The sequence below is a fragment of the Thamnophis sirtalis genome, unplaced genomic scaffold (genome assembly GCF_051295495.1).
Source record: "Thamnophis sirtalis isolate CommonGarterSnake01/CBP01778 unplaced genomic scaffold, rThaSir2_p1.2 scaffold_5, whole genome shotgun sequence".
In the NCBI taxonomy this organism is placed as follows: Eukaryota; Metazoa; Chordata; class Lepidosauria; order Squamata; family Natricidae; genus Thamnophis; species Thamnophis sirtalis.
This window is the reverse complement of record NW_028261385.1, coordinates 74,880,475-74,903,362: the sequence shown is the minus strand read 5'-3', so window position 1 is coordinate 74,903,362 and position 22,888 is coordinate 74,880,475. Positions and strand designations below refer to the sequence as shown.

Sequence of the window (22,888 nt, the reverse complement as noted above, 5' to 3'; positions counted from 1 at the left end):
CTGTCCTCCCATCCCTTTCATTATTGTCATTTTTTAAAAATAAATGCATCATCTAAATCAGTCATCAATTTTATTTATTCCTTTTGTCCTATTTAGTTATGGTCAGTGACTTTCATCTTGTGATTTTTTTCCCCGACATATTTTTCACCTTCCATTTAAAAATGTGTTTTTTCTGTTTATTCTTTCTTTTTGAAAAAAAGGTTTGTTATTTTGTGATATGCTTCAAAGAAAGCATATCCAGGTCTTAAGGGCCACAACCCAGTCACAGCGTATCATTTGTCCCTCTTTTTCTTTTTTCTTCTTTTTCTACCTTTTTTTTTCTTTCCTTCTTTTTTTTTGGTCCAACTGGAGCAAAAAAAAAAGATCATTTTTTTTCTTCCTTAGCTGTTCTTTTTTTTTTTTTTTGGACCAAGCCAAGATGGTCTGGAGAACAGTTGCAGACATGCAGAAGACAACAAGGAATATCTTCTTTTTAACTTTGTCTTTAAAAGGGTTTCTTTTTTCTTTTTGTTCAAGTAGACTTTTTTCTTTTAAATTCAATTATATATTTATATATAAACACATTCTTCTTCCTAATACAATATGTATTTTTTCTTGGATTGACTCTTCAATGGATTTTTCGATCCTTCTGATCTTCAGGCTTTGGAAATTGAAATGTTGATAATTGAATATTCTTAATGGTATGTGGTATTGCTGGGTTTTAATCATTTTATAAATATTGTCCATGTCTTTTGTAATTCTTGTTTTGTATTTTTCTTGGGTTTTCTGACACCACACTGCTAATCCCAGTCGTGGATTTTGATGGGTGTCTTGGGGGGCCACTCCGAGGTCCTCAGCAGTGGTTGGTTGCTTCTTTGTTTATTTTTTAAACTTTTTTCTTTTTTTCTTTTTTTTGGTGCCTTCTAATTCAATCCTCTTGTTTTTCAGCAAATGCACTAAAAGATTGTAAATTGTGGCTGAATGTGTTTCTTTTTCTTACAAATCTGCATGTCTTTAAGGGAGTTTTGTTTCTTTTGATTACTATAAATAACTAATTTGTTTCCTTTTTCACTTCAAGCAGCCTTTTTTGTACTTGCTGCACATTTTTGGGCTTCTTCAGAAGAAGATTTTCTTGAAATCCATCTTGCCCTTTTTTGCCAAGTTCCACACTTTTGTATTACTTTTACCGCACACACACGAAAAGTAGAATTTAGTAAAACCAAACATGATGACCCTATAATCTAATCTCCTTTGTTTTATTTTAAAGCCATACTTCCTTGAAGCAGTCTCACCCATCTTCATTTTAATAGTCTAGGAGAAAAAGTATTATGCTAGACAATTGTTTGACAAATGCAGATTGTTTTCCTGTTTTAGTATTGATGGTGTGAAAAAAATAATCTCCTTGTTTTTTTCATCACATCATTTTTTTTGTCTGTGTTACCTTAGCGAGAAAATGAACCGACGTTGAGTGGACCTTCGCTTTCAGGGTTTTTCATTATTGTTAAGCGGTGTATTGTTAGGAGTTTGAAAAACTTATGTTTTAACAATTTCTTTGGGAATATATTTTATATCCATACAGGTGCCCTCCAAATCGAATTGAGTGAAGAATCTGACCAAGGCAAATATGAGTGTGTTGCAACCAACAGTGCGGGTACTCGCTATTCTGCCCCTGCCAATCTTTATGTCAGAGGTAGGAATGACATAACCCTGGCATCAATTCTTCATTCAGGCTCAAGGGTGTTAAGATTCTCTTGAGGTTTATCTTTTAGCAACTTGTAGTATTGTTGGCATTATGGGAAAACATAGCTGTAAGAGAAATGGTCTAAAGGCTTAGTGGAAAACACTGGGGAAGAAGAAAGACACTATTGACTCTAATATGTCCCTGTGATTTAAAGTTTGTAAGTATATTTGTATTTTTTTACAGCTTGACTTCTACCTTTCCTGCATTGGCTAGTTATCTGAATTGTTGTATTAATTTGGGGGAAGGGGGGTCTATTTTTCTTCTTCTTTGTTTATTTTGGTGTATTTAAATTCCCAGTATTGCTTGCTGTGAAACTAATTTAACTGTAATTGAAACACAAAGTATTGAGGTATGTTGCCATGTGAACTCTGTTAAAAGGAAAAGTTTTTAGTTTGAAAATTCCAGGGAAAAAGACTAGGGTGATTTCCTTTTCTGTCAACCCTATTCACTATATATTCACTATTTAATTTGAAATATTAACTGAAATATGTAATCCATAGCAATGTATTACTACCTGATCTTTGAGAAAAAGAGGAAGAAAGGGGGGGAAACTGAATTAATTTTAGTAGATATGAAATGAAGATCCATGTAATGGTTATATTTTAAAAAAATCCATGGAAGCATTCCCTTTTGTAACTTCTTGGCGTAATTCATATTATCTGAGTCTTTAATATCTTTCTGCAAAGCAAGAGTGCTAAATGAAAGGGTGGGTTAGAAAGGCAAAGGTATATTTTTGTTTTTGAAACACAGTTTTTAGCTCATGACATTGTCAGGGTGTTATAATATACAACTTCCTCAAAAGTGTTTATGGTTTAATTTGGGGTGGGTGGGAGAAAAGGTTCAGAAATGATTATGGCCTTCTTAGAAAACTACCTAATCCTTTTCCTTTTGAAAATATTAAACTGCATGAGGCATGTATGCCATTGTAATCTGAAGGATTTTTTTTCCAAATAATGCTAATTTCTAACACCGTAATAGCTGTGAAAAATTGCTAACAGAACTGAGGTAGGAAGGTTTGACTAGAGCAAGTAAAAGATGTTCAAGTAGCCATTGAAAGCCTTGATATGGCCTTTTTACTCTCTCTGTGTTTCCCTTGTTTTTCTCCTTTCCTCATTTCATTGTGTTCTGCATCAAACCCCCTACATCCCTCAGAGCTGCGAGAAGGTTGGTGTGTTTTTTACTTTTTTACCCACCTTACAAAACTATTAATTAAACCAATAACAAGGAATACAAATGAAATGAATGTAGTTGCATTGTGGCCTTTTTATTTATTTATTTTAAAGTTAGTGTTACGTTAAAGCAGAGAATGCCCTGGTCATGGCTTTTAATGTGTGATGGTATCTGATTGTTGTGCATGGTCAAAGAACATGGAAGTCTGGATGCATGCCCAACAGGGGTAATACTCCTGAATGCTTAAGGCCTTGCCAATTTGGTCAGTGTTCCTGCTTTTTCCTCCCTTCTTTCAGTTTCCTTCCCTTTTCTTTTCTGTTGTTGATGCCTGCTGATCCAGGAATGACTTTCTTCAATTAATTGCTCCTCCAAGCACTCCGTCAAGCATGAAGACTAAAACTTCTCTTGTGTTTTAGTTTTATTTTAAAAACAAAGCAAAACATCCCCCTCTGCCCCCTCCCCCCCAAATTACTCTGTTTGGGATTACAGAGTCTGCACTGCCCATCACTTGCTTGTGTAACTTTTTGTCTTTGGCTGAAAGGCATGTTTGGCTCCTTCTTCTCCCTGTGCCCCTCCCATTCACTCATGAGGCCATCAGAGTAAGCCTCTTTCATGTCTATAGACATTTATTTATTCAATCCAGTAGGAAGGTTGAAATTAAAGAAATGTTTGTCTGGAGTCTTGATCCAGCTAGGGTTTTCCCTATATAAATAACTAAAAACACCCCACATAACTCCCATTCTTATTGATAGGACTTAGGTGTCAATTTCTCTCAGTCGGGACCATGTTGATTTATTGTATTTTATCACTGAGAGGTACAGTTTAGCTTCTTATCTAAAAAGCTGGCATAATAAGGATTCAGTATTTTGTAGAACAAAAGGCCTCAATTTGTTGCTTCTCCTTTTTCAACACTTGCAATATACAAATGAAACAGACAGAATAAATGAAGCAGGAACACTGATTCTTAATCATTTTCTTGCTGTTGTGCTTTGCTTAAATAATGATTACTTTGTTAATGCAGTATCTTGTTGCTATGTGTTGTAAATACTAATATCCCTCATTTTGTACACATAGAACTGCTTTTAACATTATCCTTAATCCTGGCAACCTACTTTTCTTTCCCTTTTATGTGAAAACTATGGTATCTGGAATGCTCTACTATTCCCTCATTCTTTTTCTCCACCATAACTTGCTTCGTAACAACATTAGGCTTAATCCAGTACCTTCCTACTTCTTACCTTATCTCCTTAAAACCCCCATTTGTTTCAAATTACCACATCCTCACATTTTAAAAGTGATCTTCTCTGTCTTAGTACATTTCCCACCCAATCCTTTAATTAGTTTTATTTCCTAATAAAAATTTTCCTTTCCTGAGCATGATTCCTTTTAAATTGTGTCATTTGCTTGCCTGCATGATCAAATCAGGAACTCATACTGGCTTTGCCTTGTTTCTTCTCCTATAATTATATATATATATATATATATATATATATATATATATATATATATGTATATGTATATGTATATGTATATGTATATGTATATGTATATGTATATGTATATGTATATGTATATGTATATGTATATGTATATGTATATGTATATGTATATGTATATGTATATGTATATGTATATGTATATGTATATGTATATGTATATGTATATGTATATGTATATGTATATGTATATGTATATGTATATGTATATGTATATGTATATGATGTATACGTATACCTATACGTACATATACATGTATATGTATATGTACATGTACATATATGTTTTCCTATGTTTGTTTCGATGTCTATGTGAGGTCTTGAGGCTGCATCCACTTTTGGGTCTGAAAGCAAATCAGAGTTGTATTTTCAGTGTACTGTAGGTGATGTGATCCAAGGCTCTGATGTGATGATGTGATGCAACACATTTTTTTACATCAGTTGGCTGGAAGTGTACAGCTCTGAAGTTGATTTTAACATTCAACTCAAGCATGCTGTCAACTTTCCAGTTTTTTTCTGTACATATGTGCATAAAGAATAGAATTGTGTGTGCGTGTATTGATGTTTATGTATTGCTCTTGTATAGTTATTTAATTGCTGATCTCCACTAACTATTAAAAAATAGTATGAATGTAGTAAAAATTAATGATTTCATATATAAAGAATTAATTTATGTACAAATATATCTCTTTACTTTTCTTTTTCTGAGTTCAAAATACCAATTAGTGTTTTAAATTGTGTTTTTATATACATGTAGTCTTGTTGGAAGCTCTTAAGTTCCCAATTTTTATATGGGTCATTAGTTTTATTTGTGCTTCATTGTAGTTCGCCGGGTGCCACCAAGATTCTCAATCCCCCCCACCAACCATGAAATTATGCCTGGAGGAAGTGTTAACATCACCTGTGTTGCTGTGGGATCACCAATGCCATATGTAAAATGGATGCTGGGAGCTGAAGATCTGACACCAGAAGATGATATGCCAATTGGAAGGAATGTCCTAGAGCTCAATGATGTTAGGCAGTCTGCTAATTATACCTGTGTGGCCATGTCTACTCTTGGTGTTATAGAAGCAATAGCACAGATAAATGTAAAAGGTATGAAATTTAATTGAAGCATATGCATGTTTTAACCTGTTTTTTAAAAAAAGATTTAGTAGTAAACCATAATTTTTCAAAGAATTTTTTTACAGATTAATTACATATTCACATAGTATTAGATGTAGGCTACAGGTGCAATATCAATTTAAATATTATGTTTGAAGGTGTTTAGAATAAGACCCAAGTTTCTTCTGAAAATTAAAATTACTTCTCTGTCATCTGATTACAAGAAAAGCTGATATAAGTTCCAAAAATAGATGGCAAAAGGGTCAAAGAGGAGTCAATTTACATATCTATTCCCAGACAGTTAGAAATAATCTATAATGTTGCCGGAAACCTAGGCCAGGCTAAATGAAATCAGATATAGCCTTAACTAGCAAAATCTTGGCCATGCTGGTTAATTAGGGTTTTTTCTGATTGCTGCCCTGCCCAAGGTTGAATGTCTCTGCTAGGTTTTTGTGACAAATAGGATAAAAGAATGAATAAATGGGGAAGAGAAGAACCTGGTTGTTGGCCTTATTTCCTTTCAAGATGCAGACTGATAAAGAAAGATGAGCTGGTTGCAAAGAAACTGTTAAACCCCATATTCCTATTTATGAATACTTGGTAACTTGCTACATCCTACCCTATTTCCTTGAAAATAAGACCTCCTTAGATAATAAGTCCAATCGTGCTTTTAGTGCATGCGCTAAAATAAGTTGTCCCCCCCCCCACGAAAATAAGCGCTCCCTGAAAAAAAGGTCAAGCGTTTATTTTGGAGGTCAAAAGAAAATAAGTCCCTGTCTTATTTTCAGGGAAACATGGTATATGAACATCCAATATAAATATGTTGACTTGTCAGGTATTATAATGATCTGGCTATTTCAATTAGAGTTTCCCCTAGGTATGTTAGAGTCTGCCTTTCTTCTATAACCAGCCCAGACAGACCCTCAACATGCCTAGATTGAAACAGATCCTAATAATCAGTTTCTTGCTGAAGTTGCAAGACTATAATTTTTTAATCACTTTATTTAGAAATAGAAGATTGCATATGGTTATTGCAATGACCTTCTGGATCAATGAAGGCTTTTTCTCAGACTGCCTCCTTTAATCAAGAAGGATTGAATCCCTGACTTAAGCAGGCATTAATAAACATGGGATTAGTCCTGACCTGGCTTGGAGACCCAAGATCAAATAAACTGGTGAAGCCCATCTTCCCAATATCCTGTCTACTTCCTATTAATCTACAAACTGAAAATTAAAAAAAAAAAAGACAAGAAAGCTGTTTCCAAGATTACTTACCTAAAACTTACACCTAATTGGATTTTATCTCAAAGTGAATTCAATTGACCTTATCTGTAAAGATTACCGCTGCTCCCAATTGCCAAAAGCTCATATCCAATACATGGTGGCTCTTCTCCTGTGTAGCCATTAGGTTGTGGAATGTGCAAATCAGTGGAGAGTTATAGTTTTAATACATTTTTGCATTATTTAGGAAAAGAATATTATTTTTTAAAAAGGCCATATTTTTAATAGACCTTAATTGTTAGTTGAAGTTTGTTGAATGGTATTGATTTATGTTTATTTTATTTTATTTTTGTTCCTGTGTTTTATACTTTATATTTTACTTATTATAACTATTATAAATATATTATAATAAATATAAAGTATTATAATTATTGTAAACTTATTTGATATATAAAACAAATAAGTGCTCAAAATCCGAAGTGTGGAAATTACACAATGAGAATGTAGGAAAAACAAGAGCTAAGACATAAATCAGGATTGTAAACATAGGCAAAAAAATATTCAAAAATAGCAGAAATACAAGGAACAAATATGTTGATTATTAATATGTAGATGTCTTCACTCCTTTGGGGTCTCATAAACTTGTTGGGATCATCCTCAGCCAATTTTAGGTTTGTTTACAATTGAGCCTAGAATTGAGCCATATATTCACAATTAGAACAATGCATTATATGAAGCAGTATGATATTCTGAAAGAGCTTTTTATTTTCAATAGTCACAATATTAATTAGTTGTAATTAATATCCATTGAAATTAATGGAACATTTTAATTATGATCTAAATATTTTTATTTATTCAGGTAGGCACTAAATGTAACTAAATTAAAACCTCACTTTGTTGCATTCCATCCTCTTCTCTGATGCCCTTCCTCTTCTTCTCTATTATGTACCTCACTCCTATAAAATTCAGTATATGAGACCTGTTAAAACACATTTAGGCTTGTGTTTAAGATTAGAAAAGTTTAATGCTTTTAAAATAATTTGTTTTTCTTTCTGGCAGACATTGAATAAACAATTAATATTTTAAGGCTTATCATTTGCAGAATGATATGGGTGGCATAGAAATTACACAAACAAATAAATACATATTTTTCTTATATATTTTAATATATATTTTCTGTTCTCAAGATAACTATGGATTTCCTTAATTATTTTTATGTTTCTCTTCTATAGCTACATTTTTACCCCCAGTTGAATAAATTTTATTATATTTTTCTAGCATTGCCCAAACCTCCAGGAACTCCTGTTGTGACTGAAAGCACAGCAACAAGCATTACTTTGACCTGGGATTCTGGAAATCCTGAGCCAGTGTCTTACTACATAATCCAGCATAAACCTAAGAATTCCGAGGAACTATATAAAGAAATTGATGGAGTAGCCACAACAAGATATAGTGTGGCTGGCTTAAGCCCATATTCTGAATATGAGTTCAGAGTGGTTGCTGTGAATAATATAGGAAGGGGTCCACCCAGTGAACCTGTGACAACACGGACCTCAGAGCAAGCACCATCTAGTGCACCACGTAATGTACAGGCTCGTATGTTGAGCTCAACCACCATTTTAGTGCAGTGGGAAGAGCCTGAGGAACCAAATGGTCAAATACAAGGCTACAGAGTGTATTACACTATGGATCCTTCCCAACATGTCAACAGCTGGTTAAAACATAATGTGGCTGATAGCCATATCACCACCATTGGGAATCTTGTACCACAGAAAACGTATTCAGTGAAAGTACTTGCCTTTACCTCAGTTGGAGATGGACCACTTTCTAGTGATATACAAGTCATCACTCAGACAGGAGGTAAGATTGAATATCTTATGGTAATCTCTTCAAATCAATTTTGCTATGTGTTGAGAATTGTACTAAACAATACAATTAAAGATGGTTATGCTGGGAAACTGCCAGATAGGCTGCAAGGAAGGGTCAAGCAGGGACCCAGCTTGGAGTTGTTGCATAGCTGCAAGCAGCCTCTAAGCTTGATCTCTCCCAAGGTGAAGTCTTATCTGGTCATTCTCAAGGAAAGGTAAGCTGTTTGAGGAGATTCTTATCATTTATGTAGAAGATAATAATTGTCAGTAATTGCCAAGATAAAGGCATTTCGTAATAAATGTTGGAAATGCCATGAGGCCATTTTACCATATGTAGCAGATATGCAAAAAAAAAGGGGGGGAGGAAAAGAAAAACACCCCACTCCCCAAAAGTACAGGGGGGAAAAATAGATGGCATTATTTAGAAAGTGTTAAAAATCAAATTTTGAAATGAAACACAATTCAAAATTAGGCATAATGCCAAGAGATCTCAACAGAAAATACTACAATTAATTAAGACATTTACTAAGAAACATGTTCACAAAATTTTTCACAGTATTGAAAAAGAGAGGTGTTATTGATTTTATCAGATTGGGAACCTAGGTTTGGAAACTATTCGGTAATGGCAAAGTTAACAACACAAATTTCTAACTGATGTTTGACCAAATTAAGCAAGAATATATTTCATATTATTCAGCAAGGTATAATTTAGCATTTAGTATATGATTTTTAAGGGGGAAAAGAATTGACCAAAGAACTTACTGTAAATCAGAAATACACGAATATTTGAATTGTTCACAAATATTATATATCAGTATGAGTATACCAAAAAGAAAGTTAGAAAATATTTACCTATAATGTTTGAGTAGTTCTTCTTACTCCCTTTTTTATTCTATTACTTAATAACAAAGTAATAGAGACTTTGGAACTTACTTCAGAGATTTTTAAAAAATCTTTAAAATCCTTTTTATAATTGTTAAAAACAATCCATTTTCTATTTAATATTTAAAAAGGCTTTTAACCTGTAAAAAGGTTAATTTTAATCAGTGATATAGTGAGACTAATTACAATTTTTGTAACTTTGCTTACTAATCTTTTCATCAATTTTTCTTTCTTTCTTTTTTGCTTGTTCATTTTTTTATATTCCCATTTCCTTAATAGGAAAAAAGTGTCTACATATTTTTTTTAAAAAAATAGCATTAGGAAATTTGGATTCCCAAAATATTAAAACTATTGCTCCACAATAAAAACAGTTTCCCATCTGCTCTTTTATGGTAAATTGTAGAGTAAAAAAATAATTACTTTTTATAGGACAATCCAAAAACACTTATTTCTTGGGTTTTTTTTTTCCCAAAGCTAGGTATTACAATTTACAAAGGAAGAAAAAAGAAATAATGCTAATTCAAGTTGAAGTTTAAACCAATATTTAAAATAGATGGTATAGATAATAAAAAGCCCAAAATAAGCTATGAAATAAAAGTGTATATTTAGTAAATATAAAATATTATATGGCTAATATATTCTGATACACTATTAAAAGCTTAAACTACTATAAAATAATCCATATCCAAATTGTAGACAAAATATATATCTACTGAATTTTAAAGTTATTCGTTTAACATGGTTTATGCCCTAACGTAAACACCTTTATAGCCAGAAGGAGTCACAGAAATGACCTTGGGGAAGCTATGTAGTGGTTATTACAAACAAAATTGATATAAACCCTAAAAATAGCAAACAGATTCCACATAAATAATAATGAATATTCAAGAATGAACAACATTTTTTCTTTCTTCCTTCCTATACCCAAGACAATTAAGATGGAATCACTTTAATTTTTTTTTCCTAACGTTTCTTCTTATCCTGAGCTGAAATCCTATTTTGAAACTTTGGTTGCATAGTTTGTCCATATCATCACCCTAATTGTTACAACAGATGGAATTTAAACCCAGACCACCCTAACTGATTGGTTACTTTATATTATAGGGATTAGTTCTTGCAAACTAATTTGTTTTACTTTTGGCTTCTGTTTGAATTTCTTTTCATTTCATTTTTTCAACAATTTATTTATATGATAAAAATATTGTATATATTTATTTTTAAACACACAAATTAAATCTCTGCTGAACTGTTGAATGTCCCTAGTACACACATACAGCCATTTTGTTTTAAGAAATAAACAAACTATTCCATTGTATGAATTAAAAAATAGGTTGCATTAGGTAGAACAGATTTTGTCTTCTTGTCCCTATCCTCCAGATGGTTAAAAAAAAAACCTCTGGAGAAGAAAGTAGAGAAAGAAAATTCATATCCATAAATTTTATCTATCTCATTTATAAATTCAATTCACATGAAATAGAAGTGCTTAAAAATGATCTGAAAAAAGGTATTGTGTTCATTCAGTAAGTGCTTCCTTCCCAAGTAAAATTATGCCAGCAAGGTTAATTCTAATATAGTACAAAAGAAAAAGTTACCGGTACTCCCCTCAGCCATTCCACAGTCCCAACTAAAAACAAATACTTTAAGGACAGCAACTCTTGTAACATCATTTTAAACTTAATCAGTGATGTAATGGTGTGTTGATATCAAAAACAACTACTGTATTCATTTTAAAATCTACTTGGCTGTAAGATCTGGAGTAAAATGTTAAGTCTTCCAACTTTTTTTGCTGGATATAGCTATGAAGTCGAAAATGTGTTATGGTTTGGTCAACAATTAAAGCAAATACATTTGCTTCTTAGGATTTGTAAAATTACACATTTCAGGATGAAGTCTTAATGTACATAATTATAATTCGTACATAATGTACGAAAATCTGCTATACGTACACTTTTTACATTTTCAAACTGCTGGAGAGACATTAGCAATGGGCTGTTCCTAGGAAATGATTGGCAGATAAAAAAGTTCACAATTAAGGTGATATTAAAACCTAAACCCTTTCTGTAACCCATAATTAGGGTTACAGTAGCTAACACAAACAGCCTTTGGCATTACCTCACGTAAGAGTTTACATGGCTAGAAAGGTGGTAGATGATTTACTTTTTGTATCATCTAGAGAACTGTTTGTTAACCTCTGCAACTTTTAAGATGCATGGATTTCCAAGTTGCACAATACTCTAGACAGCATCAATAGATATCAACCCATTTTGACAGATAAATAGAGGTAGTCCTCGGCTTACAACTGTTCATTTAGTGACCATTCAAAGTTACCACAGCACTGAAAAATGTGATTTTGGACCTTTTTTCAAAATTACAATTTTTGCAGCATCTCTATGATCATGTGATCAAAATTTGGATGTTTGGGAATTAGTTCATATTTATGACTGTTACTGTGTTGAGTAAATGTTCTTATATGCTCTTGTTTCAGTTCCAGGACAACCATTAAACTTCAAAGCTGAACCTGAATCTGAAACAAGCATATTACTTTCATGGACCCCTCCACGATCTGATACAATCTCCAATTATGATCTTGTTTACAAGGATGGAGAACATGGTGAAGAGGTAAATAAACTGCTATTTTTCATGTTTGAAAACATTTTGCAACTATTGCAAGATCTTTTAAATTACACTTGCATTCTTTTAATGTTTGCACAAATTATAATAGTAGACCGGCCTTCTCTTTATCCTGAATTCAAAACAACAAAATATAATTTTAGTATGGATCTCTCCGGTTTGTTTTTTTCTCCTGTTCAATCGTATTTCATTCTGCCTGAACAACTCCATGAAGTTTTTGGCAGTGGCTTGCCACTTTCTCCTTCCTGTGCCTGTAGTGTGAATACTATCATGGCATGGTTTGATAGGTACTGTTTCTCAGCATTACCAGCCAATTTTCCCAAAATATTATCTGATAAAATGTAAAGTAACTTTAACACAGCTGGTAAATTTCTTATGTTATAGATCATATTGTATACAGGTTGTCCATGCTGCCTTGGGCAGTGACAATTTGTAGCAAAATAGGTATAAAACAGTAACTTTGCAGCTAATCTTTGCATTTACAGCCTTCACAGGTCAGAAAAGTCAAAGTAAGATCATAAACACAATCACATGATTTTTCACTCCTAGATTGCTTCCAGTTCCATTTGTGTCATTAAATGAAGATTTTGTGTAACATGCAAATACCATGTGATAAATACTTGCCTTGTTTGATGTTATTTTTATGCACATTTGAACATATGTACAGAGTTGCATATTGATACCTTATCCTGTTATTCAGTTTTTGGAACAACCAGCCATGTGTCATAAACTAGGGCATGGATGACCACCTGAATGTTCTCCCATTTTCCAAGAATGGGCACACACAACTAGGGCAGAAGATGAACCTGTACAAAGACTTTAGTCACAGCCATCACCTGATTTTCAAGCAGGAGCTGTAAAGAGAATCCAGTAGCTCCCTAGTCTTAAATGGGAACATGACTATCATTGATTGCCCATCCAAGACCAAAAGTGACAAATTCCTAAATTTAGTTGCCCACAACCACTTGAATTTAGCAGGGTTTGCCTGCATCTATTCCTTTCCATCCCAATGGGTCCCAGACATAGCTTTGTCTGAGACAAAAATACTGTTCGATATTATCTGCATACTGATTATATTGCATCTCAAACTACTCACATCATCAGCGATTTCATATACATGTTAAACATAAAAGCAGAGGACATGAATGGTAGACTTACTCAGAACATTGCCTAATATGAATTTGATACCATATATTTTATTCAGAAAGTCAATCAATTATAATATATAGAAATGTAGATATATTTTGACCTAGCAGTTAAAAGCATGTGGCCACAAATCAGGAAAGCATGAGTTCTAGTCGTGCCTTAGGCATGAAGCTTTATTTGATGCATTTGGGTCAGTCACACATTCTCTGCCCTAAGAAGAAGGCAGTGGCAAACCATTTCCAATATCTTGCCAAAAACATTGCAGGGTCTGACTGTGTGTGTATGTATGTGTGTAAATTTACTTCTAAGGAGTATATTCATTTGTACGATTTACAGAGCAAGTGACTTACATTAGGTTTTGAAACTGAGCAGTGATTTTGAAAAATCTTGTTTCTTCATGTCTTAATAGCAGTTTAGACTTAGTTGAAAGAGATTTCCATTTATATAAATTGTCGATGGAAGAAATGTAGTGATTGCTTCATTTAGGACTTCACTATGTTAGATTGTTGTTATGTGGATGTGTCCATGTTGGTATTTTTTACTGCCAGTCATGTGCAGTTTTGTCAGGGTTAGTCTTAGTACAATAACAGATTTCAGGTAATATGGTTTTCAGGCATGGAATTGTAGCAGTGATATGCAGTCAGGGGTGGCAGGGGAAGCAGAGCCCCACCACTGTCATCATGAAAAGAAAAAAAAATGTAAAAGGAAAAAGGCAAGAGCTGAGGTCAGGCTGAGCTAGTTGCTGCCAGAGTCACCGTGCATGACTCTGCTTAGTGCTTAACTGTTTAAAAAAGCCTCTAAAAAGCGCCCTATACAGGAGGAGGCAGGAGAATGATGTGCCTCATCTAGTTTGACTTTAGGCATTTTATGATCACTCGAGCAGAGTTAAGCAAGGGTTAAAAGCCTAAAAATTCCTGACATAGGTGAGGCATGTCATTCTCCTGCCTCTCCCTGTAGAGGGCGCTTTTTAGAGGCTTTTTTAAACAGTTAAGCAGAGTCATCTATGGTGACTCTGGCAGCAACTAGCTCAGCCTGACTTCAGCTCTTGCCTTTTTCCTTTTACATTTTCTTTTGTTTTCATGATGACAGGCAAGAGCAGAGTTGAAATCCTCTCTGAAACAGCTGGAAAAGGTACGTGTGGGTCGGAGGGTGGGGGAGGAATTCAAACTTCATCCTGCTGGTGCGGAGCTTTGGGCAAAGGCTGGAGGGAAGTGCTCTCCCTCCCAAGTGTAGTTTGATTTCAGGCAGAGCCACGTTGTCTTTTCAAACCTGTAATCAGTGAAGCTGGGCTGGATCCTTCCGGGGCTGGGGGAAAGTGTGTGTGCTCCAGTATGGCTCTTTGACTGGCTTCCTGCTTCCTCCTGTGGTCTCCCTGACTCCCTCCAATCCAACTCTCTCTCTGTGTGTGTGTGTGTGTGCGTCTGTGTGTGTGTGTGTGTGTGCTTGTTTGAGAGAGAGTTTGTTTGACTGAGAGCGGGAAAGGGGTAGGAGAGATAGTCCAATCCAACGTGTGTGTGTGTGTGTGTGTGTGTGTTTGAGAGGGGGGGAGAGGGAGGGGAAGGGAGAATAAAAAGAAAAAAGGAAACTTATTTTGCAAAGGAGAAAAACAAATGCTGTCGCTTTAAATTGGAACTGAGCATGCCTGGCTGTGGAATTCTGGGAGTTGAAGTCCACAAGTTTTAAAAAAAATTGTGTCAATGCCTCACCAGCCATAAACCTCACTGCACGTCACTGAATTGTAGCTACATATAGTAATTTCAGTAGAGTTCAGTTTCTGTTGTAAAACACTTCATTTTATGCTTGAATATTAGAATATTTTTAATTGGAATCACAACTTAGTATTAATTTATTCTTCCTTTATTTGTTATTTACCATTCAGCAGAGAATTTCTATTGATCCAGCTACATCTTATCACTTGCAAGGCCTAAAGCCAAATAGCTTATACTACTTTCGTTTGGCTGCACGTTCTCCACAGGGTCTTGGTGCATCAACAACAGAAATTTCAGCTAGAACCATGCAGTCAAGTAGGTGCCTCTCTTTGATTTCTTAATTTTTCTTATACTTCTTCTAGTTAACAAGCACGGAAAGTGTGATTATTACATTGCAAAGAAGTCTAATCATGGAAAAGAAGGGCATCCCACCTTCCTCTTGTTCACCATAATTTATGGTACCATGCAGTGGTGGGTTCCTACCAGTTCAGCCCAGTTTGGCTGAATCAGCAAAATTGCACGCGCACCCCACCCCTGGTTCCATGCCCAGATTTGCTCCATAGGTTCCAAGCAAGAACGTCTGTGGGTAATTGCAGGATTAAAGAAAAATATATTCTATCAGTGATACTTTTATTTATCCTTAGAGAGATCAGCAAATTGCTATTCTAAGAATGTTTTTGGGAGTAGTTGCTCCTTTTTGTCTTTAGGAAGCTTATTCTGAGATCTTTTAGGAAATTTAAAATGTCTACCACTGAAAAGAAGGACATTCTTTGTTACTTAATGGAGACCAAAATAAATACCCATAGAAAAATAGTTTTTAAAGGTGGGTTATCAGTCTTCTAGTAGATAGTTTCATTTCATAACACATTTAATACCCTGTAGCATGGAATCTTATGCAACGTTAGTTCAAATTTTGAAACAATTACTTCTTTCCATATAAACATCTTGACAAATAAAGAACAAATATGCTTCATACAAAAGAAGCTCCAAAGTTTTAAAAAAGAACTTCATGCATCCTTTTTAGGAAATAAGGAAATCAGATGTTAGCATTGCAACTCTGTCCAATCAGAAATAGGGGCAATTGTGCTCCCTGTGCTAAAATATGATGAATAAAATTTGAAGAATTAAGTTCAGGGACAAACCATTTCATAGAACATTTTATTGACAATTACCAGGTCCATATAATGAATTTCATCAAATAACTATTTCTGCTTTGTTCTTGTCCATTAAACAATAAAATGGAATTTGGATGTACAAAGAAATTAATGAGACTTCTAAGTATTAGGTTGGGGGCCAGGAATCAGTTTCAGGTTTAATGTGATGTATAAAAATGGATGTAAGTAATCTAATAAAGTCTTTCCTATAATTTTTAATAGTAATTTTTCACTAATAAACTAAACCTCTATTTTAAATGTATCTATTTAAAAATAGTCACTTGAATTTTTGAGTAGAAAGGATTAATGTTGAAGTTAAGTGTATTGTATTAGTTAAATTATTTTGCCTTTATTAACCAATCAAATTTTTTATAGTCTAGTAATTTTGTATTGTTCGTGGGTTGAGTGGGTGGTGTATGTATTGTAAAATTGCTAGTAGATTTCAATTCTTTGCTAGCCAAGGTTTTTCCAAGAGGAGCTAAAATATTAAACGGTATCTTCATTTATGGTAAGTACAAGTTACAGTCAGATCCAACAGCCTTGTCACTTTTTCATGGTAGGTAAATCTTTGACTAAGACAAATGAAAACTCCTTTCTGATTCTGCATGTTTTACATTTTATTGGCCACAATTGTGTTTTAATAATTTTTTTTAAATTTAAAATACAGAGTAGGTAGAAAAAGGTAAAATTGAAAATATAGGTGCTTTTATGTTGATTTTTCAGAATTGAACAGTGCAGGAAAATTGGTCAGTGGATAAGCTGGTGGGAAGGAAGGAAGGAAGGAAGGAAGGAAGGAAGGAAGGAAGGAAGGAAGGAAGGAAGGAAGGAAGGAAGGAAGGAAGGAGAGAAGGGAGGGAGTGATTGGGATGGGAAAAGGGAAGGAAGGAAGGAAAAGAAAGAAAAAGAAAGAAAAAGAAAGAAAGAGTACTAAACATATAAGATAACCAAGATTATAGGTGTATATGCATATATACACACATAGAAGTTTCATGTTTGATGTTTTTATTTCATGAAGAATCATTAATCACAGGTAGGTAACAATAAATTGAGGCTCATTTTCACGTATTTCCCCCAACATCCTTTTCCACTTTTTAGTTAATTCATTTTCAGTTGTTTCATGTTAATAAGCCAAGGCTCATAAGTGTCTAAATACTTTATTTCTAAATTTAATTTTTACTTTTCCTTGGTTTGCCCTTTATTATTTATTTTTCTTTCTTTTTGTTCATTTTTTTCTTCAACCACTTCTCTCCTCTCACTCAAATCCTCCTTTAACCCACTACTGAAATTAGAGCCATCAGCTCCTCCTCAAGACATTAGTTGCAACAGCCCCAGCTCCACTAGTATTTTGGTAAGTTGGCAACCTCCTCCAATGGAAAAACAGAATGGAATTATCACTTCCTATTCCATCAAGTACACTGGAACTGATGGAGAAGATGACAAGCCCCATGAAATTTTGGGAATTACTCCAGATACTACACATTACCTTTTGGAACAGTTGGAAAAATGGACTGAATATCGCATTTCTGTGGCAGCCCACACTGATGTCGGACCTGGCCCAGAGAGTGAATCTGTATTTATTCGGACAGATGAAGATGGTATGTTTCTTCCACCCCATCCGTTTGACTTTTTCTCTCAATCTGCTATCTTTGTGTGATCTAAGTATTCCTTCCCTTCCTTGCTCATTTTTCCCCCCCAAAACTATTTCAACGGATATTTTAAATCCAAAATGCCTTTTCCTGCTTTTGTGTTTTTAAAAGCAGCAACAACAAAAAGCAAAAAATAGAAATGTTATGAACATCATAAAAGAACTCTTTAAAGTGCTTCCCCAATGTGCATGGCCTATTTTCTTCTATACAAAAAAGTGGAATTTTTTTACACTTTTCCTCTTTTTTTTAATCTTCTGATTTTGTTCTGTCTTTACACATATTATAAAATATTTGTATCTTTGAGGAAACTGATGCTTCTCAATTTTTAAAATATTTTGAAATACATTTTTCATATTTGAACTTTCAAGACCAATTGCACGTTGCTATTGCCTTTTTCCCCGTTGAAGAAATAATAATATAATAATGCATTTTAAAAGTCTTTTAGGTTTTGTATTATTTTGATTACTAAAATACTTCTTTGTGCTTTAATGCTTTGACTTTCAAAGCATCTTCCTTGGCTTTTGTACATTTTTACATGTTTTTCTATTTCTCTAATACTCTTTTTTCTTCCATTTTTGCATCAGTCATGTTTTTTGATCTTTTCACTGAAATGTAGAACAGTTTTGTAGTGTTTTCATTTGTATTCTTCAAGAAAGGCTTGTGGGGTCTCCTTTTAAAAAAGAAAAGAAAAAGAAAAAAAAGACATTATTTGGGACAAGTGCCTGTAATTCTTTTATCCACTGATATGTTCCAGTTCCTAGTGGTCCTCCTCGCAAAGTCGAGGTTGAGGCTGTCAACTCTACATCTGTTAAAGTGTCATGGCGTTCTCCAGTGCCCAATAAGCAGCATGGCCAAATCCGAGGTTACCAGGTGCATTATGTGAAGATGGAAAATGGAGAGCCTAGGGGCCAACCTATGCTGAAGGATATCATGTTGGCTGATGCACAGGTAATAAATTATATTCAGTTTCTTTTGATAAGAAAAGCAAGCTATTCATATGATAACCTTTTCTTTTTTTATTAACAACTTGAATGTTTTCTTCCTATTGCAGTACATTGTTGCTAAAAGAAATCTGAATGCTTTAATCTAAAACCAGATAATCAGGCTACCATACTATTTGGTGTATAAATATTATTTCTAGACATGAATATGTTGTGGTAATGGGAGGAAAAACATATCTGAAACAACTTTAAATCAAAGCACATGTTTCTTATAGCGGAAGCTCCCTTTTTCATCCCTGGTTGATGTTTGCAATTATCAGGGTAGTGTAATACCATGTTTTCCTGAAAATAAGACAGGTTTATTTTCTTTTGACTCCCGAAATAAGTGCTTGGCCTTATTTTCAGGAAGGTCTTATTATTTTTTAGGTGCAGGAGGTGGCCAGTGTGGTCAACTCATGGCTGCTGCTTTGTTGCAATATTTTCCGGGGGAGCTTATTTTCAGGGGAGGACTTATATTAGCACCTGTACTCAAAAGCCCGATTGGGCTTATTATCCGAGGAGATCTTATTTTTGGGAAAACAAGGTATTATATACAGAACTTGCTAAACTATACAGTATATTGACATTATCTCCTTTTTTATATGTTCTTTTTGATTTGGTCATTGGTTCTGTTCTGTAGTTATAGTTCTATGTAAATGCATATGATCCAGGTAATGTTAAGTATTTTAAAGTATATTAATATATACATGAAGTTTATTGTGCACTTAAATTTTTGGATTGAATTACATCAGTTTGGTTGGATAATGTGTAATATATGCAAATGAACTAGGGTTAGCAAATAATATAAACTCAGTGATATATTTAAAATAAACTGTGTTTGAAATGAATATTGATCTAATAATATATGAGATGCTTTGTTTCTATTAAAGAAAAGCCTAGGATGATATTTTGATAAATTGAAACTACACTGTATTCTTTCTTACAGAATATAACAAATCATAGAGAAACTATTTTTCCATAAGGCAAATTTGTCCATATTAAATAAGCTTTAAAAATACAGATTTTTTTAATTACATATGTTTTATGAGCTTTGGAGCCTGAAATTATTCTGATGGTATCATAAACCATGAAGTATAAAAAGCTTTTTTCATTCATGGTTAATTCTGTTTTGAAAGTAGCAATATGTAACTATCATATATCATACCCTAAAATGAATTAGAGTTGAACTACATTGTTTAAATAGAAAGACTTTACGACAGCTGTAATATTTTAAACTCCCAATTCAATAAAATTACTTTACTGACAATACCATTTTTTCATGTGATGATTTAACACCCTTCAATTTCTGTATTAAATAATTAACATATTTTTCAGTCTTATTCAAATCAATGTTTTAGCACATTTAGAACAACTTGTTAATGCTTTAGGATCATTGTGAATCTCCAGGAATTAGAAAGAGAACAATATGATTATATTGTACCTCTGTTCTTTGAACAGATTTTCCTACTTGGAAAATATCAGCCCTTTATGGCTCTAGTTCAAAGTCTTTTCTTCTTCTTTTCTTTAATTATAGAAGGAGCAGAGTGTGCTGTTGGTCATATGGTTCCATTACTGATATGAAGTATCAAGTACATATAAATTGCCTCTGTTTATCTAAACAGGTGCACTGAATTAAATTTGACAAGGTAAAATAGAAATAAGCATGGCTTAGTAGCATACGATTATAGTAACTAAAATGTAGGCTTCCATTATATCTCAACAGTTTTAACTAATGCAATCATAAAACATTGCTATAAGCTAACAACACTTCAAACTAGGATATATGTTTTTTTCCCCAGAAATATTATCCACTATTTATGTATCATGAAAGAGAACCCCAAATTTGTAGGTCTTTTTTTTTCTAAATTCAGGCTGATGATACTAGTTAATTTTCATGTGTGGTTATCCTGAGAAGGATAAAGATGCTTCAGTAGCCTACAAATATCTCTTCATTTCTTCTGTTTTTTCTTCCCAACATTCTTTACTCTCAATCAGTGGGAATATGATGATACTACTGAACATGTGAGTAAAACTGATTGCCTTCCCCACAAAGTATGATGGCTTTAACGTTTAATTTTTTGGTTGCTTGCACATATGCATGCATTAATACTTTTCACCCAACTTTGTTTTGATTTGATGCAATGCTTTTGCTTTCTATGTTTTGTTAAATTTATATAATTTGCCTCTGGATCTTTCAGTATACCCAAAATGGGTTTTTTCCCCCAAAGAAAGCAGTTACCATTTTCATTTGCTTAACTCAGCTTTCTTCAGGCCCAATGTTTTCTGTATTTGCTATCAAACAGACCTTTTTCTTTTAGTTCCTAACCTGTTATTCATTTCAGTTGATGAAATGCCATGTTAAATATGTATTTCAAATGCATTTTTGTGGAAATATATATTGGTATTGGCACAGTACCAACATTTTTAAAGCTGAGCTTTTCACTCATTATTGTTAATCAGATATTTTCATCACCATTTAAAGAGTTCCTTAATGATACTCTTGTCCAAAAAGATGTATCCAATGATAAAGCTAAAAGTCAGATTATCATATGATAAGGATGAGTTACTGGATGAAAATAAAAACCAATCAGCAAATTCAATTTCCAGCTTGTATTTTAGCTGTAGTGAAAATATTTCATTTATTTCTTACTCTCTAAAGAAACATATAAACTTACCTCCCTCAATGTTTTAAGAAAAGTTTTAAAACCTATTCATCCTACAAAGTAGACCTATAAATTGGTCAATTCATTTTGAAAACAATTATCAGTGTTGTTTCAACCTATATGGCACATTGCTTTTCAGAATTCTCACTCTGGGTGATACTGTTTTTTAATGTTTTTTCAATGTTACTTTTGACTGAAATTTTCTGAACTGAAGAATCCATTTCATCTCCAAAAGGTTGTTTCACCACAGATATATATATATATATATAACTGCATGAATTTGATCATTGTAAAAGACAGTAAATCATGAAAAGAACTTTAAACAAAATTAGCAACTCCAAAAAACTTTGTTTCTGTTTTGTTTCTAATATATTCTTTCATTGTCTAAAAACTCTTGGCAGTTTTCAACTGCTCTTCAGATGTTGAGAAGATGTACACTTTTAGTTAAAGATGGAGATGACTCCTGGCCCCTAATTTATCACAATATAACCCTAATTTAAATGAGGAAAACAAAAATGTTTTTCTGCTTACCATTTAAAATAGTGACGGACCAAATTACAGATCAACATGGTTACATTATCAGTTCAATGCCTCATATACTGTTTGTAAGTTTGAAACAAAGATTTATTTTATTTAAAATATTAGTCTTTTTCAAAACATTGTGTCAATAAATTTTCATATGATCCAGTAGTCACAATAGTGCTACTGGTTATGTGACAACTTCAAACTTTGCACATTCCTTTGAATGTTATAGAATGGATAGAATTGTAGAATGCTCATGGAAACTACTTTATGTTGAGTAATCATGCCCATTGTTAAGAATTTACTATCTTATCTTTCTCATATATATTTAACAATATATTTTTAATTGAGTCCTTTTACTTGAAGTTCAGGTTTTGCATATGGAAGATTCCAAGGAAGCTTAATAAAGTCTTATTTTCTGAGCATGAGAAATAAACCTATTAGGGAGAAAAGGAATCCAGTGTGCTTTTCCCATGCATTCACTGTTACAAAGTATGTTTTGTGTGCCTCTGAGCATAACTAATTTGTATTATTAAAAAATAGGTAGGTGGAAATTATGGTGTCCCATATTAAAACAAATTGTGTATCTATGTATTTATGGACAATAGTAAAAACCCATATCACCATTTTCTACACATGTTCTAAATGCTAATTCACTCATTGTAAAATACTTAAGTTCATAATTGGTTCATTTGTTTAAAATTTTAGTTTAGTTTTAGTTTCTACAACTGCCCATTAATATGTTACATAAAAAAGAACAAAATTGCTAAAGTTCATAATTCCCCCAATTTTTACTATTCAGAAGGAGAAACTAGTGGAAATTTTGGCCATGAAGAATTGAGTAATACTGCATTGAAAATAAAAATGAACGTGCATGCACAAAGTACATAAAACAGCATATACATTTTAATGAAACCTAATATAAGTTGTTAAAGATCAGTGGAATATTAAGCTTATAAAAATAGTGGAATTTTAG

At 33.3% G+C, this 22,888-nt stretch overlaps 1 protein-coding gene across 18 annotated transcripts in view; it reads left to right on the top strand.

Annotated features, from left to right (window-relative positions):
* The window catches only part of PTPRD (protein tyrosine phosphatase receptor type D), a 1,257,980-nt gene that overhangs the window by 1,109,308 nt on the left and 125,784 nt on the right, over positions 1-22,888 (top strand). For 7 of the 18 annotated variants that reach the window (XM_087716065.1, XM_087716064.1, XM_087716063.1 and 4 more), the window contains 8 exons: positions 1,559-1,669; positions 5,212-5,481; positions 7,990-8,571; positions 11,947-12,080; positions 15,118-15,262; positions 17,391-17,696; positions 18,502-18,695; positions 20,723-20,749. In XM_087716065.1, the coding sequence (XP_087572191.1) occupies positions 1,559-1,669; positions 5,212-5,481; positions 7,990-8,571; positions 11,947-12,080; positions 15,118-15,262; positions 17,391-17,696; positions 18,502-18,695; positions 20,723-20,749 (1,769 nt within the window). Of the gene's footprint in view, positions 1-1,558; positions 1,670-2,056; positions 2,885-5,211; positions 5,482-7,989; positions 8,572-11,946; positions 12,081-15,117; positions 15,263-17,390; positions 17,697-18,501; positions 18,696-20,722; positions 20,750-22,888 lie in introns of those variants that run through there. The other 11 variants (XM_087716075.1, XM_087716074.1, XM_087716073.1 and 8 more) reach the window with 5 other exon arrangements.